This window comes from Ranitomeya imitator, chromosome 2 (assembly GCF_032444005.1).
Source record: "Ranitomeya imitator isolate aRanImi1 chromosome 2, aRanImi1.pri, whole genome shotgun sequence".
In the NCBI taxonomy this organism is placed as follows: Eukaryota; Metazoa; Chordata; class Amphibia; order Anura; family Dendrobatidae; genus Ranitomeya; species Ranitomeya imitator.
In genome coordinates, this window is record NC_091283.1 from 416888865 (window position 1) to 416901752 (window position 12888).

At 47.4% G+C, this 12888-nt stretch overlaps 1 protein-coding gene across 6 annotated transcripts in view; it reads left to right on the plus strand.

Annotated features, from left to right (window-relative positions):
- The first annotated feature begins 259 nt into the window (after positions 1 to 259).
- The window catches only part of CEP131 (centrosomal protein 131), an 87913-nt gene continuing 75284 nt past the window's right edge, over positions 260 to 12888 (plus strand). For 3 of the 6 annotated variants that reach the window (XM_069750769.1, XM_069750771.1, XM_069750773.1), the window contains exons 1-2: positions 260 to 422; positions 1326 to 1505. In XM_069750769.1, coding sequence (XP_069606870.1) covers positions 1332 to 1505 — 174 coding nt within the window. In that variant the 5' untranslated portion in view covers positions 260 to 422; positions 1326 to 1331. Of the gene's footprint in view, positions 427 to 1325; positions 1506 to 12888 lie in introns of all 6 variants that reach the window. The other 3 variants (XM_069750772.1, XM_069750770.1, XM_069750774.1) reach the window with 3 other exon arrangements.

The window sequence follows — 12888 nt, forward strand, 5'->3', positions numbered from 1 at the left end:
AGATCTTGCTTGAAGCAAGCTGGCTGTTCACACAATGCTTTCTGATGCTGCGGTTTTGGATCGTGGATAAACGGAAGCGATTTCCATGCGATAAGGACAAAACGAGGCTTCATCAGCATCATCAGGCACAGCGCAACCTAGCCCCGCCCCTTTGTGGTCTCCACCAAACTGCTGCGCGTGGCCCCGCCCCTCCGTATTAGTGATGGACGGAGAGCCAATCACGTGCAAGTGAGGTTATGCGCCGGCCAATGAGCACGTAGTTCTGACACGTTGTTAGGTTGTTGTGGGTCGCTGCCATGGAAGTCTGTGGGTAACATTGTCAGTTATTTACTGTCCGTTCTGTGCCGTAAAGGAGGTTGTGGGGGCTTTACGACCCAAACACCCGAGGGGCAAACGGAAGTTCTAGAAGCAAAAGACGGAAGGTGGGTGAGTTCTATCAATATTTATACAGAGCACATTCTGCACATCATTCCTGGAGGCTGAGCCTCTAATATAGAGACTGGTACCTGCACCCAGGAGGCTGAGCCTCTAATATAGAGACTGGCACCTGCACCCAGGAGGCTGAGCCTCTATTATAGAGACTGGTACCTGCACCCAGGAGGCTGAGCCTCTAATATAGAGACTGGTACCTGCACCCAGGAGGCTGAGCCTCTAATATAGAGACTGGTACCTGCACCCAGGAGGCTGAGCCTCTAATATAGAGACTGGTACCTGCACCCAGGAGGCTGAGCCTCTAATATAGAGACTGGCACCTGCACCCAGGAGGCTGAGCCTCTAATATAGAGACTGGCACCTGCACCCAGGAGGCTGAGCCTCTAATATAGAGACTGGTACCTGCACCTAGGAGGCTGAGCCTCTAATATAGAGACTGGTACCTGTACCCAGGAGGCTGAGCCTCTAATACAGAGACTGGTACCTGCACCCAGGAGGCTGAGCCTCTAATACAGAGACTGGTACCTGCACCCAGGAGGCTGAGCCTCTAATATAGAGACTGGCACCTGCACCCAGGAGGCTGAGCCTCTAATATAGAGACTGGTACCTGCACCCAGGAGGCTGAGCCTCTAATATAGAGACTGGTACCTGCACCCAGGAGGCTGAGCCTCTAATATAGAGACTGGCACCTGCACCCAGGAGGCTGAGCCTCTAATATAGAGACTGGTACCCGCACCTAGGAGACTGAGCCTCTAATATAGAGACTGGCACCCGCACCTAGGAGGCTGAGCCTCTAATATAGAGACTGGTACCCGCACCCAGGAGGCTGAGCCTCTAATATAGAGACTGGTACCTGAAAAAGGTGATGGGTTTCATATTTGCGTTTCCAACAGGTGCCCATGCAGAGTCCTCTCAGCACCCCCTCGCCTCAGGGTGGGGAGAATAATGGGGAGCTTGCGCTAACCGGATCCCAGGTCTCCGTGACCCGACGTCCAAGCAGTGCTGGGAGCGCCAAGCACATGTCACGTTCCATCTCCGTAATCACTGATACCAGGACCAGAGGAAACCAGGTGGTAAGAAGTCGCCATGCCGCTCCATGTAAATATATGTAATACTAGATGGTGGCCCGATTCTAACGCATCGGGTATTCTAGAATATGCATGTCCACGTAGTATATTGCCCAGCCACGTAGTATATTGCCCAGTCACGTAGTATATTGCCCAGCCACGTAATATATTGCCCAGTCAAGTAGTATATTGCCAAGTCACATAGTATATTTATTGCCCAGCCATGTAGTATATTGCCCAGTCACATAGTATATTTATTGCCCAGCCACGTAGTATATTGCCCAGACACATAGTATATTTATTGCCCAGTCACGTAGTATATTGCCCAGCCACGTAGTATATTGCCCAGCCACGTAGTATATTGCCCAGCCACGTAGTATATTGCGCAGCCACGTAGTATATTGCCCAGCCACGTAGTATATTGCCCAGCCACGTAGTATATTGCCCAGCCACGTAGTATATTGCCCAGCCACGTAGTATATTGCACAGCCACGTAGTATATTGCGCAGCCACGTAGTATATTGCCCAGCCACGTAGTATATTGCCCAGACACATAGTATATTTATTGCCCAGCCACGTAGTATATTGCCCAGCCACGTAGTATATTGCCCAGACACATAGTATATTTATTGCCCAGTCACGTAGTATATTGCCCAGTCATGTAGTATATTGCCCAGTCATGTAGTATATTGCCCAGTCATGTAGTATATTGCCCAGCCACGTAGTATGTAGTATATTGCCCAGCCACGTAGTATATTGCCCAGCCACGTAGTATATTGCCCAGACACATAGTATATTTATTGCCCAGCCACGTAGTATATTGCCCAGCCACGTAGTATATTGCCCAGACACATAGTATATTTATTGCCCAGTCACGTAGTATATTGCCCAGTCATGTAGTATATTGCCCAGTCATGTAGTATATTGCCCAATCATGTAGTATATTGCCCAGCCACGTAGTATGTAGTATATTGCCCAGCCACGTAGTATATTGCCCAGCCACGTAGTATATTGCCCAGCCACGTAGTATATTGCCCAGCCCATGTAGTATATAGCACAGAGCCACGTAGTACATTGCCCAGCCACGTTGCACAACCCACGTAGTATATTGCACAGGCCACGTAGTATATAGCAATGTGGGCATCATATCCCTGTTGAAAAAAGAATTAAAATAAAAAATAGTTATATACTCACCTTCTGGAGCCCCCGGATCCAAGCGAAGCGGTTACCGACGCTCCTCGCGCGCTCCTGTCTCAAGAGTGCATTGCGGTCTCACAAGATGATGACGTAGCAGTCTCGCGAGACCGATACGTCATCATCTCGCGAGATCGCAGCACGGAGCGGTCACCAGAGCGTCGAGAGCGGAAAAGGCCTATTGTGGATCCAAGGGGCCGACGGACGGTGAGTATATAACGATTTTTTATTATTTTTAACATTAGATCTTTTTACTATTGATGCCGCATAGGCAGCATGAATAGTAAAACATTGGTCACACAGAGTTAATAGCAGCGTTAACCGAGTGCGTTACACTGTGGCATAGCACGGTCAGTTAACGCTGCCATTAACCCTGTGTGAGCGCTGACTGGAGGGGAGTATGGAGGGGGCACTGAGTGCGGGGAGGAAGGAGCGGCCATGTTGCCGCCGGGCTGTGCCCGTCGCTGATTGGTCGTGGCTGTTTTGCCGCGAACAATCAGTGACTTGGATTTCCATGACAGACAGAGGCCGCGACCAATGAATATCCGTGACGGACAGAAAGATGGAAGTGACCCTTAGACCATTATATAGTAGATAGAGCTCAAGTTCTTTTTCATTTTTCATTGTTTCACTTGTCTTTTCCTCCCCTTTTTTTCAAGAGCATTTACTTTTTTTTTAATTTTCTGTCTACATCACCGTAATTTTTGCTGTGTTTTTTTTTTTTTTGGGGGGGGGGAAGAGGGGGGGGTTTATGACATTAATTTAGCTATAAAAATTATCTTGTCACTTTCTTGTATAGGTCAATATATAGAGATACTGAAAATATTTACATTATGTATATGTATATAATGTGGGTACGGAAAGTATTCAGACCCCTTTACATTTTCAGTCTTTGTTTTATTGCAGCCATTTGGTAAAATTAAAAAAGTTCATTTTTTTCTCATTAATGTACACTCTGCACCCCATTTTGACTGAAAAAAAACAGAAATGTAGTAATTTTTAAAAATTTATTAAAAAAGAAAAACTGAAATATCACCTGGTCATAAGTATTCAGACCCTGTGCTCAGTATTGAGTAGAAGCACCTTTGGAGCTAGTACAGCCATGAGTCTTCTTGGGAATGATGCAACAAGCTTTTCACACCTGGATTTGGGGATCCTCTGCCATTCTTCCTTGCAGATCCTCTCCAGTTCCGTAAGGTTGGTGGACAGCCATGTTCAGGTCTCTCCAGAGATGCTCAATTGGGTTTAGGTCAGGGCCCTGGCTGGGCCAGTCAAGAACAATTACATAGTTGTTCTGTGTTAAAATATGCTAATTTCGCACATTTATTTAATCAGGACTATTTACCAGGTGCTTACTCTTAAAGAAAAATGTCATGGTATTCTCATGAAAAGTATAGTGGTTTATTGAATTGTCCACAGAAAAACCACATTGCAGCAAAACATAAAAGTAGATGAAATAGTTACGAACAGATTGTCCATGTGTAAATATCAGCGCTTGTCTTGTTACTCATCTTTCCCAAAGTCCTGGATGGTAAAACCGTCTGTCTGTGTGAACTTTGAAGTCATCTTACTTTCATGGAGTAGAATCATGGCATGGCTACCAGCTGTTGTTCCTTGTGACTTGTCTCATGTCCATGGAGAATGATGGTGAAGGCAGGAGGTGGCAGCCCCCATGTGACAAAAAGCCCCCCACCCTCCTAAGATACGCTATTTATATGTCCCACAGACCACGTGTCTTCTGTATATGGCATTGACTTATACTCTGAGCTATATATATATATAGAAATAACTTTTGGAATGTCAGCAAGAAGCAATGTGCTCAGTACAGAATAAGAATAATTCAATTACGGTAATAATTAATATTTAACATTCTGAAGCCACTCCTTTGTTATTTTAGCTGTGTTCATAGGGTCATTGTCTTGTTGGAAGATGAACTTTCGGCCAAGTCTGAGGTGCAGAGCACTCTGGAAGAGGTTTTCATCCAAGATGTCTCTGTAATTGGCCACATTCATGTTTACTTCAATGACAATCAGTCGTCCTGTCCCTGCAGTTGAAAAACACCCCCATAGCATGATGCTGCCACCACCATGTTTCACTGTTGGGATTGTATTGGGCAAGTGATGAGCAGTGCCTCGTTTTCTCCACACATACCGCTTAGAATTATCACCAAAAAGGTCTATCTTCATCTCATCAGACCAGAGAATCTTATTTCTCATAGTCTGGGAGTCCTTCCTGTGTTTTTTTTTAGCAAACTCTATGTGGACTTTCATTTGTCTTGCACTGAGGAGAGGCTTCCATCGAGTCACTCTGCCATAAAAGCCCTACTGGTGGAGGGCGGCAGGGATAGTTGACTTTGTGGAACGTTTTCCCATCTCCCTACTGCATCTCTGGAGCTCAGCCACAGTGATCTTGAGGTTCTTCTTTTCCTCTCTCATCAAGGCTCTTCTCCCACGATTGCTCAGTTTGGCTGGACGGCCAGGTCTAGGAAGACTTCTGGAGGTCCCAAACTTCTTCCATTAAAGGATTATGGAGGCCACTGTGCTCTTAGGAACCTTGAGTACTGCAGAAATTCTGTTTTAACCTTGGCCAGATGTGTGCCTTGCCATAATTCTGTCTCTGAGCTCCTTGGCCAGTTCCTTTGACCTCATGATTCTCATTTGGTCTGACATGCACTGTGAGCTGTGAGGTCTTAGTCCATGTTCACACGTTGCGGAATTTACCGCGGATCCGCAGCGTTTTTGATGCTGCGGATCTGCAGCAGTTTCCCATGCGGTTTACAGTACCATGTAAACCTATGGAAAACCCAATCCGCTGTGCACATGCTGCGGGAAAAAACGCGCGGAAATGCAGCGTTGTTTTTTCCGTAGCATATCAATTCTCTGTGCGGATCTGCAGCGTTTCTGCACCCATTGACTTGCATTGAGTCAGGAACATCCGCAGCAAAACCGCAGATGTAAAAAAGGTCTGCGGTTTAGCTGCGGATGAAACACTGAAGATCGGGAGGAGGGAGTGTGTGGGCGGTGACTGTGTGCGTGTATGTATGTGTGTACGGGTGGGGTCTGCGGGCTGTGAGTGGGTCTGCCGGTGCATGTGCGGGGCTGTCAGGGGTCTGTGCAGGGCTGCCGCCGGTGCGTCTACAGGGCTGTCGGGGGTCTGTGCGCGGCTGTCAGGGGTCTGCCGGGGCTGTCAGGGGTCTGCAGGGCTGTCGAGGGGGGTCTTTAAGTGTGTGTGTGTCAGTAGTAGTCCCATCATCCGGCTAATGTGTTGAATGTAAAAAAGAAAAAAAAACACACACACACACACACACACACATATACAACATAAAGTACATACAACATATGACATACTGTACATACAACAGTACATACAAAACATAACATACAACAGTACATACAACATATGACGTACAGTACATACAACAGTACATACTGCATACAGTACATACATACAGTACATACAACATATATATATAGACATACAGTACATACATATAGACATACAGTACATACAACAGAGTACATACTCACCATCACCTTGATCCCCGAAGCCCTTGCTCACCTTTAAAAAATTAAATAATATTATAATAAAATAATAAACAATATACTCCCTGTGTCCGCAGATATCCAATGAATACGAGTGTCCCACGATGATCTCCCATGGAGAGCAGCCACATAAGCTGATGTGACCGCTCTCCAGGGGCTCCGGCAATACACTGACGGAAGGTATCCTTCCGCAATGTATTCCTCCGCCGCTGTGAAAATAATCCTTATTCTCACTTGTGGCACTGCTGTGTGGGAAAATTCCCACGCAGCTTTGCCATAAAGTGAGAGCCTGAACTCTGATAACCTCTTCAGTGATGAACTGCAGGAGCCATTGTCTCCTGTCAGTTTGTCACTGGAGGCCCATAGAGCAGTGACATCACCCGATGTCACTGTTCTATAGGGGAGATCGTCGTGGAACACTCGTTATTAGTTGGACTACGGCGGAAAGTGAGTATACGGTTGGTTTATTATTTTAAATTTTTTGCAGGCAATCGAGAATGGTAAGTATGGTGAAATTAAGAATATTAAAATACTTTTTTCTGGCTGTGTCTTTTTTTTATTTAACTGTTTCACTACTATAGGATTAATAATGGATAGGCGTCTAATTGGCGCCTCTCCATTATTAACAGGGCTTAATGTCACCTTACAATAGCAAGGTGACATTAACCCCTTATTACCCCATATCCCACCGCTACAGGGGAGTGGGAAGAGAGGGGCTTACTGCCGGAATTGGCGCATCTTACAGATGCGCCATTTCTGGGGCGGCTGCGGACTGGTATTTGTAGCCGGGGGAAGGGGGGGGGGGGGCAATATCCATGGCCCCTCTCTAGGCTATGAATATCAGCCCGCAGCTGTCTTCGTAGCCTTTTTGGCTATAAAATATAGGGGGACCCCACGTCATTTTTTTTGGGGGGGTCCCCCTATTTTAACCCCTTTACCCCCAAGGCTGGTTTGCACGTTAATGACCGGGCCAATTTTTACAATTCTGACCACTGTCCCTTTATGAGGTTATAACTCTGGAACGCTTCAACGGATCCTGATGATTCTGACTTTGTTTTCTTGTGACATATTGTACTTCATGATAGTGGTAAAATTTCTTTGATATTACCTGCGTTTACTTAACATCAGCACAATTTTGGAACCAAAGTTTTTTTTTTGTTGGAGTTATAAGGGTTAAAAGTTGACCAGCAATTTCTCATTTTTACAACTCCCATTTTTTTTTTTAAGGGACCACATCACATTTGAAGTCACTTCCGATCTCCCCCCTCCATAGCAGGCGACCACATGGAGTAGCCCTCCATCTACCTCTCCTGGAGCCAGGTGCTTAGCCGGACATAAATATGTATGGCGTCTGTGCAGTCCCCCTCTGCATCACCACTGATATAGCGGATGACACATGGCGGCAGAAGCTCTCCACCCCCTCCCTGACTATGGCGATGGTGGATTGAGCACCGGACCACCGCATCTACCATGAATACACTGCGGGGGCCGAGGCGCTGGGGGATTCCTGGTCCCCGGGGTATTGAAGGTCCGCACATTAAAGCCTGGGTCCGTGGGTGGTCCGCAGTGCGGCAATTCAATGACGGAGTGTGGCTTAAGAAGGGCGCTAATAGCGGTCGCGGTGCTGGTGCAGGCCGCAACCGCAGGTTTAAAATTTAGCCCCCGGGTAACGGTTCCTTTGCATTCCGATCTCCCCCCTCCATAGCAGGCGACCACATGGAATAGCCCTCCATCTACCTCTCCTGGAGCCACGTGCATAGCCAGACAAAAATATGTATGACGTCTGTGCAGTCCCCCTCTGTATCTCCACTGATACAGCGGATGACGCATGGCGGCAGAAGCTCTCCACCCCCTCCCTGACTATGGCGACGGTGGATTGAGCATTGGCCCACTGCATCTACCGTGAATACACTGCGGGGGCCGAGGCGCTGCTGGATACCAATCGTCCCCCTGAGATAGCAGACCCTCGCTACTCATAAAGCCAAAGTTGGAGATTCTGTAGTCACCGCGTCCCTGGATGCCGCTAACTGTGCTTCTCAAGCAGGCAGCAATCACCATCCAGAGGTCCTTATGGCTCAGGGACTGGCGTGCGGATTTTGTTTCCAAAAAAGTAATTGCCTTAACTACCATATCAGAGCGGTCGCCTTTTTTGGCAAAAAGCTCGACCAATTGATTTCCGGCGCCACCGGTGGGAAGAGTAATTATCTTCCACAACCACAGGCTCAGTCCTGATTTTTTTCGTTATAACTCAAACTGGTTCTCTACTCCCACATCTCCCGGTTCCGGCCAGGCACAATATGGAGACAGTGGTTCTCTTATAAACCTTCCCTTTGATGGAAAGTCAGGCCTAGGCAGTCGGGATCCAGAGGCTCCAGAACGGGCAGATCCTCCACACGACGACTCCCTGTAGTATCCAGGGGACACCATCAAAGTAGGCGGCCGCCTGCTTTTCTTCAGTGCTGCGTGGCTCTTGGTTATCACGACGAGTGGGTCCGCGACTTAGTTTTCTCCGGATACGAGATAGATTTCTTATCTAGCCTCCCAGGGCAAAAGCTTCAGAGTTCTTCCAAGCTATAAGCTCTCTGAGAAAATACGTAGTTATTATTCCTGTCCCTCAAAGCGAACGGTTTCAAGGTTTTTATTCGAACCTCTTCATGGTTCCATAGAAGGACGGTATAGTATGGCCCATACTGGACCCAAAACTGCTGAACACGTTCATCATGGTGCGACGGTTCCGGATGGAATCGCTTCGTCCTGTCATCGCCTCCATGGGAAAAGGCGAGTTCCTGGCGTCTATAGACATCCAGGACGCTTACCTCCACATTCCTATTTTACCTTCTCACTAAAGGTTTCTTCGCTTCGCAGTTCAGGAACACTTCCAATTCGTTGCTCTGCCCTTCGGCCTCGCCATCGGCCCCCAGGGTATTAACAAAGGTCATGTCGGCTGCCGTGTCCATACTCCACACCCGAGGAGTGGTGGTGCTACCGTATCTAGACGATATCCTTATCAAAGGCCCCTCTTTCCGTGCCTGCAAGGAGGCTGAGAACATCACAACAGATTCTCTTTCTCGCCTGGGTTGGAAGATAAACTTCAAAAAAAATCTTCCCCAGTACCGGCTCAGAGAATTTCCCTTCTAGGAATGATACTGGACTCGTCCTAGGGGTTGGTGCTTCTTCCCCCGGAAAAGATCTCAGCCTTACAGCGCGAAGCTCAGAAGCTCTCTCTCAACCTCGCACTCACTCTCTGTGCTTCAGTATGAGAGTCCTCGGCAGGTTGGTGGCAGCCTTGGAGGCGGTTCCATTCGCCCAATTACACCTCCGTCCCTTACAGCATGCCTCCCTGAATCAAGAGAAGTCTTTTCTTCCAGTATATTGGCTAGTTGTGACAACAGATGCCAGTCTTCTAGGCTGGGGAGCGGTGTTCTTACATCACACTGCTCAGGGCCGCGGGTCTCTTCAGGAATCACGCCTTTCGATCAGCATCTTAGAAATTCGGGCAATCAGGTTAGATCTTCTCCAATTCCATCCCTTCCTGGTGGGTCGTCCCATCAGGATTCAGTCCGACAATGCCACTGCAGTGGCATACATCAACCGACAAAGGGGAACCCGCAGCATAGAAGCCTTGAATGAGGTAGGCTACATTCTCCGTTGGGCCGAAGAAAACCGCTCAATGATCTCTGCGGTTCACATCCGGGAGTGGACAATTGGGAGGCAGATTTTCCTCAGTCGTCAAGGCCTCGACTCCGGGGAGTGATCTCTCCATCCAGAGATCTTCCACCAGATCCGCTGTCGTTGGGGCTCCCCGGACATGGATCTGATGGCCTCACAGCTAAATTCCAAGGTTCCCGAATGCATAGCTCGGTCCCACGATCCAGCAGCTATCGGGGCAGATGCACTCGTACTCCCGTGGCATCCTTTTCGGTTTCCGTACATATTTCCCCCCCGCTCCCTTTTCTGCCGAGAGTCATCTAGAAGATCAGAGCGGAGGGAGTACCGGTAATCCTTATTGCGCCAGATTGGCTGCGCCGGGCGTGGTACGCGGAACTAGTTCAACTAGTTGCCGATGTTCCCTGGTGATTACCGAATCGCACAGACCTCTTTTCACAGGGCCCCATTTACCAACAGAACTCCGAGGCCCTGTGTTTGACGGCATGGCCGTTGAGTCCTGGGTTCTAACCCAGGCAGGTTTCTCCGGAAGTCATCTCTACCATGATCAGCACTAGAAAGCCTACGTCTATGCGCATTTATCATCACACTTGGAAGACCTTCCTTTCCTGGTGCAACGACCGGGGACGTTCTCCCTTGAATTCTCCATTCCTTCCATCCTCAAATTTTTACAAACTGGTTTGGACTTAGGTCTCGCCTTTAGTCCTCTCAAGGGGCAGATTTCAGCCCTGTTCGTTCTGTTCCAACGCAGGATTGCTAACAGATTACAAGTGAAGAAGTTCATTCAGGGAGTCTCCCATAGGGTGCCGCTCTATAATATGCCGTTGGAACCATGGGAGCTTAATCTGGTCCTCAGAGTCTTGCAAGAAGCTCCTTTCAAACCTCTACAGGAGGTTTCCCTGTCTTTTCTTTCAAGGAAGATTGCATTCCTGTTCCTGGTTGTGGTCACGTCCATTAGACGAGTCTCAGAGCTGGCGGCTCTGTCTTGTCAAGTTCCCTTCCTGAATTTTCTTCAGGATAGGGTGGTTTTGAGAACATCTCCATCCTTTTTGCCAAAAGTTGTCTCATCCTTTCATCTCAATCAGGAGATTGTCTTACCGTCTCTCTGTCCGGCACCAGTACATTGCATTGAGAAGGCCCTCCACACACTGGATTTAGTGAGAGCTCTCAAGAGATACGTCTCGCGGACGGGGCCTTCCGCAGGTTGGTTGCCCTGTTTGTGCTCCCAGAAGGGCCAAGGAAGGGGTTTCCCGCTTCCAAGGCAACAATAGTAATATGGATTCTTTCAGCTATTTGGGAGTCCTACCGAGTCAGAGGTCATTCTGTCCCAGCAGGGATTAAGGATCATTCCACTCGGTCAGTGGTTGTGTCTTGGGCCATCCGGCACAAAGCTTCGGCAGCACAAGTTTGAAGAGCTGCGACCGTCGGCAGACGAATTTTGCAGGCGGCTGTGCCGCATCTGCAACCTGTGGGTACAAGGAGCAATTACAGTTGATTGTTCCCCACCCAGGGACTGCTTTAGGACGTCCCATTGTCCTGTGTCCCCCAGTGAGGCGTAGGAGAAATAGGGATTTTTGTGTACTCACCGTAAAATCCTTTTCTCCGAGCCAATCATTGGGGGACACAGCACCCACCCTGTTAGCCTAACGGCTTTGGTTTTCTGTGTTGCCTTGGTTTTGACATAGTTCATCCTGGTTAAATGTTAAGCTCCTACTGCTTTGTTACCGAACTGGTTCACTTGGAGCCAGCAGGAGGGTGTATACTGCAGGGGAGGAGCTATTCTTTCTGTATTAGTGTCCTCCTAGTGGCAGCAGCATAACACCCATGGTTCTATGTCCCCCAATGATTGGCTCGGAGAAAAGGATTTTACGGTGACTACACAAAAATCCCTATTTTTCTCATAGAGTTGTATTAGTGCCGGATTACGCCTGATGGCCACACTTTTCATCCTTTTTTTGCCGGATCCGTCAAAAAAGCTGTTTGCGGCGGACGGAGAAAACGTACAGAGGAACGTTTTTTTTCTGTCCGGCGAAAAAATGCCCAGTGACGGATTCGGCGAAAAAGTATGAAACTGAGATGTGAAATGATGAATCCAGCCTCCGAATCCGGTTTTTCATGCATTTTTCTATTCAAATAATGCACATTTTCCGTTCTCTCTCAAAAAAACGGATCAGTTGCATCAGTTTTTCACTATTTGCAACGGATCCTTTTTTTAAAAAAATTTGCCGTATCCTGCCTGACGGAAAAAAACTGATGTGTGAAAGTAGCCTTCGGGTATGTGCACACGTTGCAGATTTTCTGCAGATCTGCAGCTTTTTTTTTCACGCAGAAACGCTGCAGATCTGCAAGTGATTTACAGTGCAATGTAAATCAATGGCAAAAAAATGCTGTGCTAATGGTGCAGAAAAATCTGCACGGAAAAGGCAGATTCAAAAAAGGACCATGTCACTTCTTTGTGCAGATCTGTTGCGTTTCTGCACCCATTCCATTATAGAAATCTACAGGGGTAAAAAAAGGAAGAAATCCGCACAAAAATCTGCAACGTGTGCACATACCAAAAACAGTGCAGATTCTTACCTGCGTTTTCTGCCAAGAAATGCAAAATCTGCACAGAAAATTCCACTGTCAAATCTGCAACGTGTATACATCTATCTACATCTATCCTTACATATATCTATAGATAGATACATACAGTAGATCTATCTAATCATAAATCTATCTATCTATATTTATATCTATCTTGTGTGTAATGGAGTGTGGGTTGCACAAATGTAAAAGAGGAGGTTGGACAAGAAATTGCATTACAATTTTTTTTACTTTTTTTTGCTCAATAATACATCTTTATTTAGCTTTCAAAAACACACCAAAAAAGCGCATCAATAGCGCACTTGCGTTTTCTCCCAAGAGCTGCGGATTTAGTGCAGAAAATCCGCAGGCAAATCTGCAACGTGTGCACTTACACATATATAGACAGGTGTGTGCCTTTC